The sequence below is a fragment of the Ambystoma mexicanum genome, chromosome 12, assembly GCF_040938575.1.
Source record: "Ambystoma mexicanum isolate Mex_15411 chromosome 12, UKY_AmexF1_1, whole genome shotgun sequence".
In the NCBI taxonomy this organism is placed as follows: Eukaryota; Metazoa; Chordata; class Amphibia; order Caudata; family Ambystomatidae; genus Ambystoma; species Ambystoma mexicanum.
Genome location: NC_090936.1, coordinates 24,539,281 through 24,558,530, shown reverse-complemented (window position 1 = coordinate 24,558,530; position 19,250 = coordinate 24,539,281). Strand labels below are relative to the sequence as shown.

General features: G+C 47.2%; 1 protein-coding gene across 2 annotated transcripts in view; it reads left to right on the top strand.

Moving 5' to 3' along the window:
- Positions 1-19,250, top strand: part of GRM8 (glutamate metabotropic receptor 8) — a 1,803,300-nt gene that overhangs the window by 1,751,997 nt on the left and 32,053 nt on the right. The window contains exon 10 of one of the 2 annotated variants that reach the window (XM_069627842.1): positions 15,430-15,731. In XM_069627842.1, the coding sequence (XP_069483943.1) occupies positions 15,430-15,726 (297 nt within the window). In that variant the 3' untranslated portion in view covers positions 15,727-15,731. The remainder of the gene's footprint in view (positions 1-15,429; positions 15,732-19,250) is intronic. The other variant, XM_069627841.1, reaches the window with a different exon arrangement.

The following is a 19,250-nucleotide window of genomic DNA, read 5'->3' as shown; positions in this document are numbered from 1 at the left end:
AGGATACATTAAGCTTAGTTACATAGTACATAAGATACATAGGAATAAATACCGTGTGACATACATGAGTGGCTAAATACACAGTAATCAAGGTATAGCACACCGCGTGTCCAAAGTAGACTAACACATGGCAGGCGAAACAAAAATACAGAAGAGTATACAATGATGACGAGTATACACAGTCAAGTGAATGGTTATCGGGTTATTTACTTGTTGGTTCAGGTCACAGATTCTGCAAGATCGTAACCTCTACCATTGAGCTAGCTTCCTCCCTCTTAACTGGGGCACCCCTCCCCCCCTCCTGAGGTAGATTTATTTTTCTAGATGTAGTAATCCCCTTCCCTTTCTCCTGACCTTCTTGGCACATTCCCAGGGGAAGGCTCCTTTCCCCCCCCTTTTTCACTTCACTCCCCTTATCTCTTCTCGCAGCCACTATGATTCTCTTCCTTTCCGCCTGATGTTTCCTAACACCACGACCATGATGTTCTTTGCGCATTCCGTCTCCTCCATGACTTCCGTCTCCACCTCCTCCCCTGTTCTCCCTTTGCTCTTCTTAAGCCTCCTCCGGACCAGACTATGCCTTTTCCTTCGCCTCCTCTCTTGTGGTTCCACCTCACTCCTCCTCCTCTGCACTGCTCATGTAATCCGCACTCACTTGCACTCGAAAAGACTACTCTTACTCTTCACCATCTCCTCCTCCCCGTACTATCTCCCCCTCTGCTTCTTCAGCATAGCTCCTCTGACCCTGCTTTTCCTCCACTCCAAGCTTCTTAATCTTCCCCGCCTCCTCTCTTGCTGTTCTATTCTGCTGCTCCTCTCTATCGCTCTTTCTACCATCCTGACCTCTACTCCATAATGCCTAACCTCTGCCACCCCCTTTCCTTCTCAGCCACCTCTTGCCTCACGACCACACACTCACTGGTTCACCATGCCTCCAACTCCTCGCTTTCCAAAAAACACCTGGCTTTTTGTATAGCCCAGCAGGTACACCCACTGACACAATAACTGCTTAGTTACTTAATTTTAGCTGATGTCATGGTAAGCAAGGTTTGTGATTGGATGACCTTAGAACTCCCCATCTGGCTCAACACACTGTCATGCGGTGTGATGGCACTACGGTTTGACGTCTGAAGATGCCGGGCGGCTGACTTTCCAGTCTCTCGCTAGTTGTTCTGTGATTCACACTGCTCCGTTTCTGCTTGCATTCAGACCTCCCCGATCCCCCACTTGAGTGACCCCTGTAAAAACAAATCCTGGATGTCCTGAGAAGCTTGTGTCCGTGCTACAATACCTTGGGACTGGCATCTACCAACACACCGTTGTCATGATGCATGCCATGGCCCAGTCCACCTTCAGTGCCTTGCTGGGACAGCTGCTGGATGCACTGCTGCTCCATGTCAATGAGCACATTGCACTGGCAGCCACACATGCACAGGTGAACCAGATGAAGGGCCAGTGCCATACCATTGGACAAGTCATGAGCGTCATACCAGCCGCGGACTGCACACAGGTAGCAATAGTAGCACCCAGGGTACATGATGCGGCGTACAGAAACCGTAAGAATTACGATTCCATGAATGTGCAGATGACATGTAGTCCTGACCTAACCCGCAGCCACTGATGTGCCCGCTATCCAGGATACAACCACAACTCCAGGATCCTGCGCAATAGTACCCTGCCAGCGTACATGTAAAGGCACAGAGGCCTCAACACATGCATGCTGGGTGAGTACAAATGAAGTCCGAAATGCATGTCAAATGACATCTGGTGGGGGGTGGAGACAGACAGTGAAATCCATGCATGCCAGCAGAAGACATAGGCAGCACTAGCACAGCAACTTTCCCATGCATGTCCCTTGCACAAGAACACAGCCAGTCTATGGCAAAGACATGTGGGAGCACAGTCAGATATGGAAGCTCAACTACCACAATGCATCCTGTGTGTGTCGCAGTGTTGCTGCCCACCCTGACACACCATAGACATCCCACCCTGGCCACCCGACAGTCATGGCAATGGTGCCCGAAAGTAGGCACATCCACAACAACACAACACACAAGTTGTTCAATCCACGACAATGTACATCCCTGAAACAATGAGTCCTGATTGGCCAATCACATGCCTGGATAATTGTACATAATAGTGACAATCGGCAAACATAACACCACCCAAAAGGAATGCCAATGACACGTGGCCGAACAACATGTTGCATGCACATGCAGATACAAGGGTCCCCTCATCCAGTGACAAGGGACAGACCTGATACATCTAGACACAGGTGTGGTGCTAGCAACAAGTAGTCCATCGATCCGATGCTGCCCCTTGCACAACACACACCACAATGGAAGTGACCATATGACAAATAGTGCACATGTACCACATGAGTGTGATACACATGAAGACTCACACATACATCGAAACACAGCTGCATGTCGACCTCAGACCATGCATGTCCTGCAAGACACAGTGTGCATGGCAACATTGCAATGAGATAGCATGAACTCTTCAACACAAACTTGATTCTGCTGCCAATGTCACTGATGACTGAGCCTTGTGCAGCCACTGATCCAACCTTGTCCTCATACCTGCATTCTCTCCCATGCAGGTGATTCTGGATATCCCCAGTACACATGGCTCATGACCCCTCTGCATCATCCACACACTCAAGCTGAGCAGGCATATAAGATTTCGAATAGACGTACACATATCTGCATTGAGAGGGCGTTTGGACTGCCGAAGGCACGCTACTGGTGCCTATACCGTACGAAAGGGGCATTGACATATGCCCCTTGAAAAATCTGCAAACTCGTCTTAACATGTGCCATGCTGCAACACATGTGCTGTTGCAGGAATGTGCCACTACCCCCGGATGCCGATATGCTGCCACCTGGGGATGGAAGTCAAGATGATGATGTACCTGGAGCTAGTGCACGTGTACACAGGGATGGGGTAGGGGAGGGGAGGTTGGCCAGACAGGGCTTGTTTTAGAATTGACTCAGATACAGTTGATGGGTACATGTAACACATATCACCTGTACATTAAAGATCACATGATCATAATCATGAATGTCCATGCTTTGTATGAATTTTGAGTGTGATTTATTAAATGTTTGACAATCCCTCCTCCCCAGAGAACTCCCCAGCACACAACCCACCCTCCACCCAGTGAACTCCCCAGCACACAATCCCCCCTCCCCCCAGTGAACTCCCCAGCACACAATTCCCCCTCCCCCAGTCAACTCCCCAGCACACAATCCCCCCCTCCCCACCACTGAACTCCCCAGCACACAATCCCCCCTCCCCAGTGCACTCCTCAAAACAGTGCAGGTAGGTGCATGTACTCAGGGCCCGCAAAAACGGTGCCAAGTCCATCTATGATGGTCACTGGTGCTTTCCAAGTCCGGCCCCCGCTGGTGAGCGGACTCTCAGGTTGCACATTGAACGGCGCTTAGGTGAATGCTCCTGGGACCCCTCTGTGGGTGTATTAGAGGTTGATGGGATGGCTTTGGTGACCTGCAGCTTCAGGCGGAGAAGATTGTTTGATTCCCTTGTCTGCTCTGCATGCGCAGATAGTCCCTCGCACAACTCCTGTACCCTTTGCAGGAAACCTGTCAGGGCTGCGGTGCATCCCTTCACCACTTTCCGGGTCCTCTCGTTGTCTCGGGCCATGCACTCAGTGGCATTCCGTATGGCACGGCTGATGGCCTTGATGTGGCGGCTGTGCACTGTGGCCATGGACTCGATTTTTGCCTGCTTGGCCTCAATAACATCCAGACGCCCCATCACGGCAGCTCCCGTGATGAGTAGTACTTCGGGTGTGACGGGGACCGGGCTGACAACTATGCACTACCTTGAAGAGGGGCTGTAGGGGGACATGGTGCCACCTTTGATGGGGCTACTGCGGTCTGAGTGCCTATCCTTTGGGGTACCATAAAACGGTGTATCCACATCTGGCTCTGGTGTGCAGACACGACGAACACGCACACGTGGGGTGTGTGCATCCTTTGCAACTGGCTCTGGGCTTCCCTGAGGTGTGGCCATTCCTTGTGTGTCACTGCGACTGGGTGAGGTCAACAGTTCAGGTTGTCATGCAGCTGTTGCTGTTTGTCCCTCATTGGGCTCAGACCTACTGGTGGCTCCCTCAACATTCAGTGTTTGCATGGTGGCTTGTGGTGAATGAGGCGCTGTCCCCGTGTGGCCTTGTGGATGCTGCCCCGTCTGGTGGGCTGTGGTGACGTGGGATGGGTCCGGCATCGTGTTGTTTCCGGCCTGCCCCTTTGCGGGGTGGTGGTGCTGGTAGAAGCCTCCTCACCGTCATCGTCAGCCTGTGGTGATCGCTGTGTCCTTGTGGGGTACATAGGGTGTGGCATGAGTTCAGGGCAGCCTAGATTAGTATCATGCATATCATACCTTCAAGTGGGTTTGTACACAGTATCAATCATGCATTGCAATTGCATTTTGTTCAGTCCCCATGTTGTGATTGGTGGAATGCGTCACTGTGGAGGGACACTGCACAGACATGTTTGCGTGACATCTTCAGATGCCTGCTGGGGATGCACGGGGCCCATGTTCCTGGGGTTTGTTTTTTCATGCACACTCACATATCAAATAACTGTGCCATGGCCATGGATGTCTGTCCCATGGCCCTTATATTGATGCAGTGCACATACAGGGGAGTCTAGGGGGTGCTACGGTACGGTGGTAAAAGGGGTCAGTTATGGGTGTCTGCGGTGTCTCACGCACATTCATTCACTCAGGGTCTGCATGTGTGGCCCACCAGGTTCATGCATTTTTAGGGGGGCTCACCTGCAGCCTGCTGGGTACCGGTCCCAGCCTCTGCTACTCCGACTCCCTCTATGGTGCCCATATCGATGAGCGTTGTCATCTTTTCCTCCCAGGGTGTGAGCTCAGGTGGTGGTGGTGGTGTAGGCCCCCCTCCAGTCCCCATGCTTGCACTGCTGTGCTGGGAGAGTAGGTCACGTACTCGGACCCGAAAGTCATTTAGGCGCTTGCGGCTTTCCTCCCCATCCCGGGGCATGCGCCCCACTGCAGACACCCTCTGGCTGATTTCCTGCCAGATCTGCACTCGACGCTGCCCATTTGTCTTGCACTGCAGTGCACCATATAGCTCTTCCTGGTGGGTCACTTCCTCCTCCACAAGTATGGCCAGCTCCTGGTCATTGAAATTAGGTTTCCTGACCCTCTCCAGAGCTGACTTGCCTCTGGTGCGCTCCTGAGACATTTCAGTGTTCACAGGGGTGGATGGCTTGCAGGGGCTGTGATATTCGGCGGATTGTGATTTCCAAAATGTTTGCGGCTTTTTTTCACGTTCCGGCGGTGACGCGTTTCCTGTGTGCTATTAGCATGCGCTATTAGTGCTACGGCGGAGGTAGCATAGAGTGCGATGGATTTAAAGGTTCCTGGCCAATTTCTATGCCAGACGCTATTTGCGTTAACGCCATGTCCCTGTGTGCGTGCACACTTACTCGTGATCTGGCGGGCGTTCTGCCAAGGAGCGTTGCGTTAGCGCAAATAGCGCTCGGCAGGAAATCCGCCGAACTCGTGATGAGGCCATATGCATTTTACATTGATAATGATGTTGTATGAGGTTTGTTTTTTTATCGAGAATACAGATAATAAAAAATAAATAAAAAATGGATTCAGAGCCAATGATTTTCTGGATTTCAATATAAAACAGGCACATGCAAAATCCAAGGCCTTACTGCAGAAATTAAACTTGTATTTTTAAGTTCTGGTGTTTGTGGATCTGTCAAACATATGAGATGGAAAAAAGGACATGTTTCAAAAAGATATTTTATTTTAGGAAATAAAGAAAACCTCATCTAAACCCCGTTCCTTTGATGGGTTCCCTATTCTGAAAAAAACAACAAAGGGGTGCTCATCAGGACCCCAACGGTCTATCCTAGGTCCACTTCTCTTCACTCTCTATACTTCAGCTCTGAGCACCCTCGTTTCCTCTTACGGGCTCTCCTAACAATTCTTCACTGACGACACTCAAATCTTCTTCTCCTTTCACTCCTTATCCAAGAGCTGTTGTCAAAAATATTAAACTGTCCCTCCGCCATCAAACATTGGAATGCGTCTCCGTCACTCATGCTCAACTCCACTAAGACAGACGTTCTCTGCGTCCCAGCCAAACAGGCTCTCTTCCTCTCCCCTTTTCTCTCCTGACTACCTTCCTTACTCTGCTTCCACTCATAACCTTGGTGTCCTCTTCGATCCATCTCACAACTTCTTGTTCTTCATCTCCATATCTTCCACTGCAGCCAGACTCAACCTCCTTAATATTAGAATAACCATTATCTTCCTTTGAATACAGCTGAACAGCTGAACAGATAATCTCGTCCTTCGCCCTTACACATCTGACTACTGTGCCAATCTCCTGTATGGCCTGCCTAACTATGCTTTCCCACCTCAACTCAAGAAAGTCCTCAACTTCCCGCGGTGCACCCTCTTCGGCCTTTCTCGCTTTTCCTCTACCTCCAATGCCCACTGTCAGATTGGCTGGCTATCTATGAAACAAAGGGCTAAGTGTGAACTTCTTCTCATCTTCAAATCGATCCAGGGACTCGCACCACCAACCTATCAGCTCATCTCACTCCCTTGTCTCCTACTCGCTCGTTATGATCATCCTCTGCTCACCCAAGCTCCCTCTCGTTCCCGATCGCTCCCTTTCCTCGCACCCCTACTCTCGAATGTACTTCCTCTCTGCACTGCTCCACCTCTACCACTATATACATCCAGCCTGGAAGCCCTGATCCTTTCTGATGAACCTGCTTCCTAAATTACTCCATCAGCCTGCTTTTCTCTCCCTACCCTCATAGACAACCCTACAGTACCTTTCCTTCACCCCTCCATCCTTAATTTAGCACTTCCTCCACCATCCCGTTCCTGTGTCATTCTGTCCTGTCCTCGTGCTGGTTTATGGTTCCATCTTCCCCATCAGCTTCTTGTCTTCAAGTTACATTCTCTCACCCCACCGTAAATGACGCAAGTCCTCTCTGCTCTGGTATCAGTGCTACATTTTGTACACAATTATGTGCCAATAATGTACTGCTTTCCCTGTGATTTACATAAATAAATAAACATCTTACAAAAAAATTCTGTTGTCTTTCAGACCTATGTGACAAACCAGAGGGTGTCTCGTGTACTGATCTCTGGGTATTTGTCATCCAGCTGGCCAAGACATGGCCATCGTTGTTGGATCCAGTTCCTGGGGGTGGACCAGTGCAGGAGCATCACCTGGTTGAGGGATCCTTGGGAAGTAGGGTAGGGGCACCCGATTGTGGGACGCTGTATCCCCTTTACTTTCAGACCTCTTCCCCATTCTACTGTACAAGTTTTGCTGACTTTCCAACCACCGCCCCCTTTCATGTAAACACTGAGACAAGGAAGAGAGGAACTGGGAGGATAACGATTACTGACAGAAACCACCGTCAGACACAAAAAACAGACACTTCCTCTTTGACAGCACACTGTCCCAGTAATGCGGCCAGGCGAAGTCAGGTCTCCCTCTTCAACTACTCACATTCCCCATTCTACTGTACAAGATTTACTGACTTTCCATCCCCCGCCCCCTTTCATGTAAACACTGAGACGAGGAAGAGAGGGACTGGGAGGATAATGATTACTGACAGAAACCACTGACAGACACAGAAAACAGACACTTCCTCTTTGACAGCACACTGTCCCAGTAATGCGGCCAGGCGAAGTCAGGTCTCCCTCTTCAACTACTCACACCTGACTCTCCCAGGAATTATAAAAGGTGGCGCAGGAGAGAACACTTTGAGCGAGCTGGGGATGCTGGAAGGTGTCAGGACGGCAGATAGTGACCTGTGGAGCGGAGAGGAACCTGGAAGGCCTGGAAGAGAAAGTACTGCCAAGGCACTGAGCCTGACTGCGCACGCAGAGGAGGCTACAGTGTGAATTGAAAGCTGTGCCTCCAGGGAGCCTAAACCAGGGGCAGCTGGGGTTACCTGGTGGCACCCACAACAAAGCTCCTCCCCTGGGCTAAACAGTAGAGCCCAGGCCTCTGGGGAAGATGGTTAGACCCTGACCCCAGGTAAACATCCCTGTTTAACTCCTGCAGCTTCCAAAGCCAGAGCTTGTTGTTTTGGGGATCTGTGAAGTGGGAGCAAAAATAACCAGTTGCATTCTGGGACTCACCGTCCTAAATATGACTATTTACCAATTGAAAACGCTGTGCAAAGTGCAGAGAGCAAAAACACAAAATTAGGGGAGTGTCCCAAATAAAGCAGTGGAGTGGGACTGTGTCAAGCTTCGGCTCCACCTCCCCTTGCTCCTCTCCTGATTCTTCAGATGTTAGGTCCTTGAGAGCAGCCTTGGCCATTGGATGATTCTTCTTCTTGTTGGAAGTTTTGTCTTTCTGAGTCCGGACCTTCCGCTCGTGTAAATAAGGTCTAGCCCATCCAGAGGCCACCTTGACAGTGATTTGAACCTGCCTTCGGTGGCTCCCAGGGGGCCAGCCTCAACTCCGAGGGAAAAAGCCGGAAGGCAGAAAAAACCTGGAGATCTTATTTGCAGGAGATGTGGTAAGAAGATTTCTGGAACCAATGGTTAGTGAAGGATACTCTTCAAACAGCCGATTTGCCAAAGGAACACACGGGTGATGGCTGATGGTTGCTGAGTCGTAGGCACAGAATAAGTGGAAGAGGCAGACTCTTCTAAAAAGACAAGAAGCACATAGAGGATCTACCAAAGAACTGGAGGCAGTAGGATGAACATCCACCAAGAGCGGGAGTATCCGGAATGCAGGTAAGTTACAACGGGAAGAAAGTAGATAATAGAGGCAACAGGTAAAGGGAAAAGAAAGGAGGAAGGTCCAAGAAATAAAAGGCTGATAGTAAGCGAAGGCAGAAACTAAGGTGGAAGGTAGGAACAACCAGACGCCGCAGTGCAGTAAGAAAGAATAAGTGGAAGGAGACGAGTAGAGCCGCGCGCAGTCAGAACGACCGCAGGCGGTGGAGCCGAGAACGGCGAGAGATGCCGAAGCAAAAGGAAAGCTACCCGGCTCAGGAGCCCAAGCGGAGTCAAAGTAAACAAATGAAAGTAGGAGCTAACAACGAGGAAAAAGGCAAACAGGCAGTGACTAGATAAGGAAAAATTCACAAAACAAACTGCTAAGCAGAGCCGAAGGAGGGAGGCGAGTACTTCAGAATAAACGGAGTGTCAGAGTGAAAATACACAGACACAACGCACCGAACCAGGGGGCGGAATCAGATCTTATAGGAGACTCCCCAGAGTGTGGTGAGGACTAGAGCGTATCTATGCAGTACGCGAGTACCTCCAGTGATTCCAGATCTTCCAACCTCGGTTCCTGACAGACTGCAACTAACCAATAACAATAAAGTCCACAACTGCTGGTAGTTTGATTATAAATTATTTTAGAATAATAATTTCAATGTTGAGTGTTTCTTATACGATATCACTTAAACAATAAATTGGTGGCTGTATCAAATTCTGAAAGCAATCGAGATAGTCTCATGGTAAAAAATCTACATTTATTTCCATGAGTATTGTGTTTCAAAGTTCAATATTTTAAACAAGAAACATAACAATAAATCAGTGCAAAGAAGCGAAAAAGTACAAAAAAGGAAATATCGTGAACACAAATCACGGTGCTCGGGTAATCATAAAATTCAAACAGTTTGCAATTGTTGATCAGGTCTGAAGTTGGACAGTAGAACAATAAAACAGGACAATAAGTCAAACAGTCATTTACAAATGACAACAAAATAAGAAGCAATGTCGGCATCTGCCTAGGATGCAGTGTGTAAACAACATAAATTATGAAAGTGCCTACTCAAGGTATTAACTTGTACTCAGCCAACACTCTAAATTTTAGTTTTTAGAAAATGAAGTGAAAAGAGGCTGATCAATTTTAAACAGGTATGCCTACGTGTAAGTGCCATTTCTTCAATATTTTTCCAACATTAATGATAAACAAATTTAGCTGGACATCTGGGCAAAGTTTCGGCAAATGTGCCACCTGTCTGGAAATGAACTCCAAGGTTGCCTTCCTCAGGGCGAAAAACAACAACTGGACCCTGTGGGGAAGCGGACATAAAAAATAAAAAATCTTTAATTTGAGAAAAGTTAATTCTATGTTAGATTCTGTCAAGACTGCTTACAGAGTAAGTTGGCTATAAAGCACACTGCCAAATAATGAGACTATAACATAATTTGGGCTCCCAGATGAGATTCTTACTGAGATAACTGGGCAAAGCGTCTGGGGAAATAGGCCAGGATTGACTTCAACAGTGCGGCATCATCATGGAAGGATGTTGCATGTTAGGATTGACGTCTAGCCAAATGATAAAGAGTGAAGAGATACTCAGGTTTTATGAAATATCCAAAGTTACCTGGCTGCCTGGCTGTGGTTTTCCAGAAAAGATGATGTTGCAGACGGTATTGGTCAAACATCCAAGAAAGGTCCATGCAATGCCGGATTAAGCAAAAGATTCCACAGGTAACAATACCCTGCGATGAGTCTTGAAACTCTTGAGTTCATAATCTCAGTCCGCGTTGCCAAAACTTAGATAAATTGAATTGATATCATGCATGTGTCACTAGCAGCTAGCAAGTCAAAAGTTTATACATAACTAAACAGATAGTGTTGTCTGGTGATCGATTAATTCTGGGAGGGCAGCTGTTAGCCTCATGGTATTGGATGCAATTGCCTCGTTCCTGCTGGGCTGCCTTGAACAACCTTCTTGGCGTTTTGGAAATCTAGCGTTCTGGCAATAAGGGGATTTTGCGTGCAGCCTCTCTCCCCTGATTTTCTGCCCTCCTGCGTTTTTCTCTGCCTGGATAGCTACCTCTCTGGACAAACAGCTCCTTCATGTACACCGCCTGCAGACGTTTAGAGGCACGTCTCCTGCAACCCAATCAGAGCACAACTAGCATTCAGCCCAATCACAGGCGTCCATGCAGTCCGTGCCTCCTTTCTTTCTTTTGTTCGTCCAGTGTGCAGGCAACTCGCTGGAGCCTTCTCTGCCACGTGGACTTGGCTACATTGCAAAACTTTGTAATGTCCATCTGAAACCATGGTACGAGGGCACTATTTAGAGGCACATAATTCAATTTAATTCTTCACAAACCTTACACATTTCTAATTCTTAACCCGAGGTGTATTTTGCCCGTGTTTTGTCATCTTTCACAGACATCCTCTTGAAAGAAACTCCAGAGACATGATGCTATCTGCCCACCGTCTCTTATTTTCTCCTGCACTTGAATTCTGGGAAAAGTAAAAGGCTGCATACACCTATTAGAGAGCACAACACTACAATAATTTGGATATTTCAACACTAACCCAGGTAGGCGAACAGCACCAGAGTTGGGGAGGTAACAGCAGAACGAGTTCCATGTTCTTGACTCCAGAGGGAAAGTTGTGAAAGAGACAAGTCTCCCATCGCAACCGGTGAGTCAAGCAAAGGAGATAAAAGCCTGGTTTGTGTAGAGTCCAGCTCTTGCAACAGTGTATCAGGAGTTGAAGGCTGTGCCGAGTATAAGCAGAATGCGAGGGAAGCCAGCATCTATAGAGGGATACATAGGAACCGAGTGGTCAGGCGAAGGGGAAACCACTCAGTCGAAAGTCTCAGTGAAATGTCTAAATGAAGAAAGAAATATTACAAGACAGCACTTGAGGTTCCGAGTAGAAGGGAACCATTGTAAAGTTGAATGACTGCTTGCGCCCGACTGAGGGAAGCCAAAGAAAATGTGAGCAATGGTTTACACCCGACTCAGGAATACCAAAGGTAGTGTTTAAAGTTGAATGGTTTGATCCCAACTAAAGGGAACGAAAGCGAAAATGAACTGTGTTTAGGAAACTACAAATACCAGAGTGATGATTAAAAGCATGGCAAAGGGAACCCCAGGATATTGCAAGATGGAAGAGACATTGTTTTTGTGAATCCATAGAGACTCTGAAGAGCAGGGCAGGTTGCCAAATTATTTGCCAAGCAGAGTGTCCCAGTACCAGTGTTAGACCTTAAACCCATGTGCCATACAACCGTGGGGAGCGGAGTGTATTAGTTCAGCAGTCCTGAACTCCCAAAACCCTTTTGAACATTTAATTTGCATTGCACTCTTTTGTTATACATACCATTGTTCCGCACTCTTTTGTCATATAGAGTTAGGATTTGGCAATAGTTATTTTTAAATATAGGCCATTTTGTTTTGACACAACGCCACTAGGACAGCATTTTCTTTACTTTGATGATCGTAGCTTGCTCCCATCTTAGATTTAGGTTTAGATTAGGCGTTTTTCTCACCCATATACTGTTCAATAAACACCCCTGGATTGTAACCTTGTATCTGTCTTGCTTCTGACAATTGTGCCTTCCGTACACCTGCGCTATCCTAACATCTCCCCTACCACTATAAAAAAGAAAGACAATTTAAGCTTTAGCTTGGAATAGCATTACTCTCACCCTTGGATAAATCAGTGGTGACTGGTTTTCTGACACACACCAAAGAGTTCTCAAAATCTTTTCCAGCTTTTGGCCAGGTAGTTCAGACAAACAAATACAAATGTGTTTGTGTTTTCTTTTGGCAAAACAGCCTCATCAGCCAGTCCGAGTAGACATCCTCTCTGCAGGGGTCTATTAAACATAATGGGTTTCTCTAATCTGAGTGGGTCCATATTCACAAAACCAAACGTTCTCTTTATCCCTGGTCGGATAACTCTACTTTCAGCATTGTGTAGGCTACGGGCCTTCTCAGCCCAACTTTGGTTATGGTTTTTCTCACCCCCATCCTGGGGTCTTCAGATTCCCAGCCCAGCATGGCCTACGGGTCCCCTCAGCCCTGCTTTGGTTATGGTTTCTCGCACCACTGGGGAGGGTATTGCTCCCCGTGGGGAGAAGGGATGAATGCCCTGCATTTGTCAGAGCATATATGATATGATATGATAGGTTATTTATAACACGCTTAATACCCAGAGATTTCTGAGTACGGACCGGGGATCGATCCTGTGTTCCTCCACGTTGTCTTGCTTCCAAGGTGAGCATGTTGCCCCTGAGCTAAAATCCCGAGATATAAGGGTAATTGTCAAGCTTAAAGATTGAACAGAATAATCGGTAGTCAGGACCTGCTCACACACAGCAATGGATGTCCTGCGATCTTTGAAAGTCCTATACCATACACTGAATGTGGACAAAAATGCTAAGTCACCCCAACGTCAAGACAAGTTTTGAACTCTCCATTCCTAGATATTGTAAGGAGGATAATAAAACAGGGCACATCCAATTTCATAAGCAGTCATACGTAATGTAATGCGAAGGGGTCTTATTTAGCAACGCCCTGCCTTTTTGGCAGCCTCGTTGCACCAGTCTCGGCAAGAAAAGGGGGCTTCGGTGTTACAAGGCTAGAGTATGAGGAAGTGCCCAATCCTGAGGCATTGACGCATGGAGGTGGCAAATACCTGAGTCCTGGGTGCCGGTGTGATTCTAAGTGGTTTATGGCGGCGACAATGGGGAGTCTGTTTTATCGGCATGGGCGAGCACCCAAGATTAATCAAATGGAAGTCAGTGCTGCTATACTGGCTTTGACGCTGGCGATGGAGCCAAAGATGTGAGCAGCGGCAATTACAGTCACCACTCCATGAGAAGTCAAAGGTGTAAATATAAACCCATCATTCTATATTTCTCTGGTAGCATTTTCCATTTACGAGTCTCTCAACAAGTGGTTCCGTGAAGGGGTCACCATTTTTTAAATGCTTGTTTTCTGAGCTCAGTGCTATGGACAGAGCTTGTTTCGTCAGCAGCCATTTTGATGAGCAAGCTCACGGTTTGATTGACCCTGTGCCATTTTTTCCATTTATTTCTCAATAGACCTCCTAATATGTTATCCCAACAAATGCCTTACTATGGGTACTCAGACATGTTAATCTGTGCTTTAACATGTGACCCGACCCTTAGGCTAGTAGCTAATTGACACATAGTTTGCAGGTGAGGACAACATCAATTATTAAATTCCTTTACCCACTCGTTAAAGGCCTTCGTTTTACTCTGTCCCCTTACCCGGAGGCACAGTGTGTGGTAGCAACCTGCCTTGCAAGAGAAGCCTTGCCGCGCCCGGATGCCTACGGGCTTTGGTGCGTTAGAAATAGATAAATAAATAAATGCCAAATGACAAAATAAAGAGAAACCCGTATGACCCCCAACCGCGGGCTAGAAGGTTGTAATTTACTATACTCATAAGATCGAAACTCTTCGAGACCGTGAGACGTAGCTTTTAGAATAAATCACATCACAGAATACATATGTGCTACATTCAAAGAAGAACCATGCGCCCACTCGCAACCAAAATATGATTATCAAGGCCCTCAGATAGATAGCTCTACCCTTTGCTTGCCCGTCTCGGCGAAACTGGCTCGTGCCTTCATCCTTTCGAGGTGTTGAAAATTGAGTACCGCAATTGTGAGTAATAATTGGTAATTGTAACACCTTTTTCACAAAGTGCTCTGAAACCAACACCCCAGGTTTATACAAAAAAAATCATTGTTTTATTTTGTTATTATTTATAATAATGTTGGCATTCTCGTCCCAATAATTATTAACTTTAATATTATTTCCATTACCAGAGCAAGTTAGCACATTGAAGAGTCAGTGCAACCATTTCCATTACCAGAGCAAGTTAGCACATTGAAGAGTCAGTGCAACCATTTCCATTACCAGAGCAAGTTAGCACATTGAAGAGTCAGTGCAACCATTTCCATTACCAGAGCAAGTTAGCACATTGAAGATTCAGTGCAACCATTTACATTACCAGAGCAAGTTAGCACATTGAAGAGTCAGTGCAACCATTTCCATTACCAGAGCAAGTTAGCACATTGAAGAGTCAGTGCAACCATTTCCATTACCAGAGCAAGTTAGCACATTGAAGAGTCAGTGCAACCATTTCCATTACCAGAGCAAGTTAGCACATTGAAGATTCAGTGCAACCATTTACATTACCAGAGCAAGTTAGCACATTGAAGAGTCAGTGCAACCATTTCCATTACCAGAGCAAGTTAGCACATTGAAGAGTCAGTACAACCATTTACATTACCAGGACAATGTTTGTATGAGATTTAATGAAGATTTTCAATAAAAGTGGCAAATACTTTTTTACTTAAAAAATATATATATAAATAAATATTAAAAAAGTTGCAAGCATTTCATTATTATTTATAAGATGATCCAGCATTTAATTAATTCTTAGTTCATTGGTTCACTAGATCTGCAGCTAAGTAAATCTTCAGAATGTGATTCATTCTAGTTTTGCCGGGTTCTCTTACAGTGATACTATTGCGATTGCTGTTTTGTATCTGAATTTGCCTGGGTCACTTGCGCTATTTAAATTAAATGGATACAAATGCCCTGCGCTTTCTGTCTCCTCCTCTCCCAGATGTACATCCAGACGACTACCCTCACTGTGTCCATGAGTCTAAGCGCGTCCGTGTCCCTCGGCATGCTCTACATGCCCAAGGTCTACATCATCATCTTCCACCCGGAGCAGAACGTTCAGAAGCGAAAGAGGAGCTTCAAGGCCGTCGTGACCGCCGCCACCATGCAGAGCAAGCTGATCCAAAAAGGCAACGACAGGCCGAACGGGGAGGTCAAAACGGAACTGTGTGAAAGTCTGGAGACCAACAGTAAGTCCTCAGTAGACTATCCCATGATCAACAATGGCAGTACTTCCTAAGAGGTGTACGTATGTTCTACTTGTTTGCATTTCTCTCAACAAGCTGCACTTTGGCATGCCTGGCATGGCTTCTATGCTCTTCTGTTTGCTGAAGTGCCGACGTTAACCACCATGATCCCCGGAATGAGGTGTTTGCATGGCCACGTCAAACGCAATCATCTACGTGATGCCCGCGTATATAAAATGGGTATTTGTAGTTTGCTTTATGTAGCGTGAGGAAGCAACGACAAGTCATTTTGGGGTTAAGAGACCGATGCAAGGGGAGGTTATAGTAGCTTGCATATTACAGGGGTGGTACATGAGTATGTGTAGGGGGGCCTGAAGAGTGTACAGTCTTGACTTCCTTGCTGAACTGCATGAGCATTTGAAATCCTAGGCATTTTAGAAAATACAATGGTAAAGATCCTTATTATAAATTATGTATACCTAGGTCAGGTGTCTCCCCACTGTCCATGGATCATGGGGTGATAGTCACACAATTCAAATCTTTTAAACAGTTGTAAGGGTGCCGAAGGAGGAGGTAGACACACAGAAGGCATCGTGGTTGCTATAGACTTTTAGTTTGTCTTAAAAATGAAAGAGAAAACCTATCTATACCTTCTTCCCTGCCTTCACTAAAATACTAAGGATCAGTCAGGATCTCAGTCTTAACTTAAAGGTCCACTCTAACTCTCTCGCTTACACTTGAATGCAAACTAAAGACTTAAGAAAGTGTTTGTGGTCCAGAAGAGTGACTCTCTCCTGCTGCTTTTAGGATCACAGTTCAAATAGGCTGTGCACTCTCAGTTCTCGCCAGGGGGAATGATTCAATTCCCCTGGTCAAAGTGCTCACCCTATTCTAGGCCGTTCGAATGGGTTTCTCCAGGAAAATCACTTCCTTCCTCCTGGTCAGAATATTCCTAAACAATATGCCAATTATTTTCTAACACTTTGTGTTGGAACGTTTGTCACACAAACTAGGGGGACTGACTCCCTTCCCCTGGTTGAAGTAGCCAAGAGAATGGCTCCCATCTCCTGGCTCTAGCTCATCATCAGCATGGGGGGGATGACTCCCTTTCCCAGCCTCTTTGCCTTCTTTCCTCGAGTGTCACACTACCAGGGGAATGACTCCCTTCTCCTGGTATCTTGGATTCCTCATTCTATTTATTGAGCCCAGGGAAATGACTCCCTTTCCCAGCCTCTTTGCCTTCTTTCCTCAAGTGTCACACTACCAGGGGAATGACTCCCTTCGTCTGGTATCTTGGATTCCTCATTCTATTTATTGAGCCCAGGGAAATGACTCCCTTTCCCAGCCTCTTTGCCTTCTTTCCTCAAGTGTCACACTACCAGGGGAATGACTCCCTTCGTCTGGTATCTTGGATTCCTCATTCTATTTATTGAGCCCAGGGGGAATGACTCCCTTCCCCAGCCTCTTTGCCTTCTTTCCTCAAGTGTCACACTACCAGGAGAATGACTCCCTTCTCCTGGTATCTTGGATTTCTCATTCTATATATTGCGCCCAGGGGGAATGACTCCCTTCTCCAGTCTCTTTGCCTTCTTTCATCAAGTGTCACACTACCAGGAGAATGACTCCCTTCTCCTGGTATCTTGGATTTCTCATTCTATTTATTGAGCCCAGGGAAATGACTCCCTTACCCAGCCTCTTTGCCTTCTTTCCTCAAGTGTCACACTACCAGGGGAATGACTCCCTTCTCCTGGTATCTTGGATTCCTCATTCTATTTATTGAGCCCAGGGGGAATGACTCCCTTCCCCAGCCTCTTTGCCTTCTTTCATCAAGTGTCACACTACCAGGAGAATGACTCCCTTCTCCTGGTATCTTGGATTTCTCATTCTATTTATTGAGCCCAGGGAAATGTCTCCCTTACCCAGCCTCTTTGCCTTCTTTCCTCAAGTGTCACACTACCAGGGGAATGACTCCCTTCTCCTGGTATCTTGGATTCCTCATTCTATTTATTGAGCCCAGGGGGAATGACTCCCTTCCCCAGCCTCTTTGCCTTCTTTCATCAAGTGTCACACTACTAGGAGAATGACTCCCTTCTCCTGGTATAATGGATTCCTCATGCTAGTTATTGAGCACAGGGGGAATGACTCCCATTCCCTGGCCTCCTTGCTTCAATTAAAGCTGTTCCACAACACAGTTCACATAGGGATTAGGGTCTCATGCCCAGGCTTCCCCAGTCACAGCTCACTTGATCACTCTCCTGCCAAGTGCTGCTACAAGGAAGAAAATGCGGGTTTATTTTTCTGCTTACGTGTCCGTTCCAGACACGTATTGCCCAGCGTTGCTGCATGGGTAGACTCGGTTCATTAGTCTGCCAAGAGAAAGATGCATTAAGTCTCATTCTCTTCTGAGGTGCAGGTCTCAGACCTGTGTGTCTCTGTTTAGTTCAATGGGTTTACTCGCCTGAAGAAGAGACCTGATAACTCTGTCTTGAGGTTATTCTTCAGTGTTAGGGTTTCTAGTATGGCCCCAGGTTGGGAACACCTTCCCTTTGATGTTCCCTGCATCTTCTCTCAGCCCAGGAGGTCTTGTTGTACCCCTCTTATTAGTATAGGGTATTAGGTCACTGCCACATGGGTCCCAAGACCCTCTCAAGTCCCCACCAGCCGGCTCGTATACCCCAGAATCTTTTTCGTCTGTCCGGGGGTTCTTGTGTGTATCTTCCTCTGTCCACGTCTGTCTCCTCTTTGGCGGCTGCAAAACTTCAGACTTCCTGCAGCCCTTGTGTCCACTTTGTACCTCGTGATCTCCTTCCTTCTGCCAGTCATTCTACTGCTTTGCCAGCCACCAGTAAGGTTCTTCAGTGTTGGACCATCTAGAGATGCCCGCACCTTCCTGGTGGCGTCCTGATCTGAAGCCTCTCTGAGTTCCCGCGGTGACTGCACTGCTCTCGACTCCTCCTGGGATGGTTTGACAGATTGCTTTGTCCCTCGCTGGTTTTTATTTCGGTTTCTTCGTTCAGCTCTTGCGAAACTCTAGAATGCTCACTTATTGCTCTGGTGGCCTTCTTCATAGCTCCACACCTCCTCCTCGTCTCAGTCTTTGCCCCATAAATCCTACTTAGGTAGTCTGGACTCTTCCTCCTCTCAGTAGCGGTGATCCTACAAATGCATGGGGGGATGTGGAATTGTGTGTGGGTGGCTACGGAGGGTCTATTGGAGGTGATCATAATGTATTCTCCCTACATGTCTGTCTTATCGCGGGAGGGGCAGTCGCTCCCCATGACATCCTCCTGCTGTGCACCACCCCCAGGGGGTCTGTTGGGTAGCGGCCTCACCTCCCTGGCCACATGGGAAGGGGATCCCCCCTGGGGGGAGGTGACACCATCTAGGGATTTGTCACACTGTATACTCATTTAAATTCAGGCAAGAAGAGGCAGCATGGCAGATACACGCGTGCAGCATGAACACATAATCAGGCCTGGGCATCTTTCTGAAATGTGTAAGCATGTGTTACCCTGCATGAGTTTAAGGAACCCCGCAGAAACATGCAAGTGGTTTAATACTGGAGCAGGATCGAGCC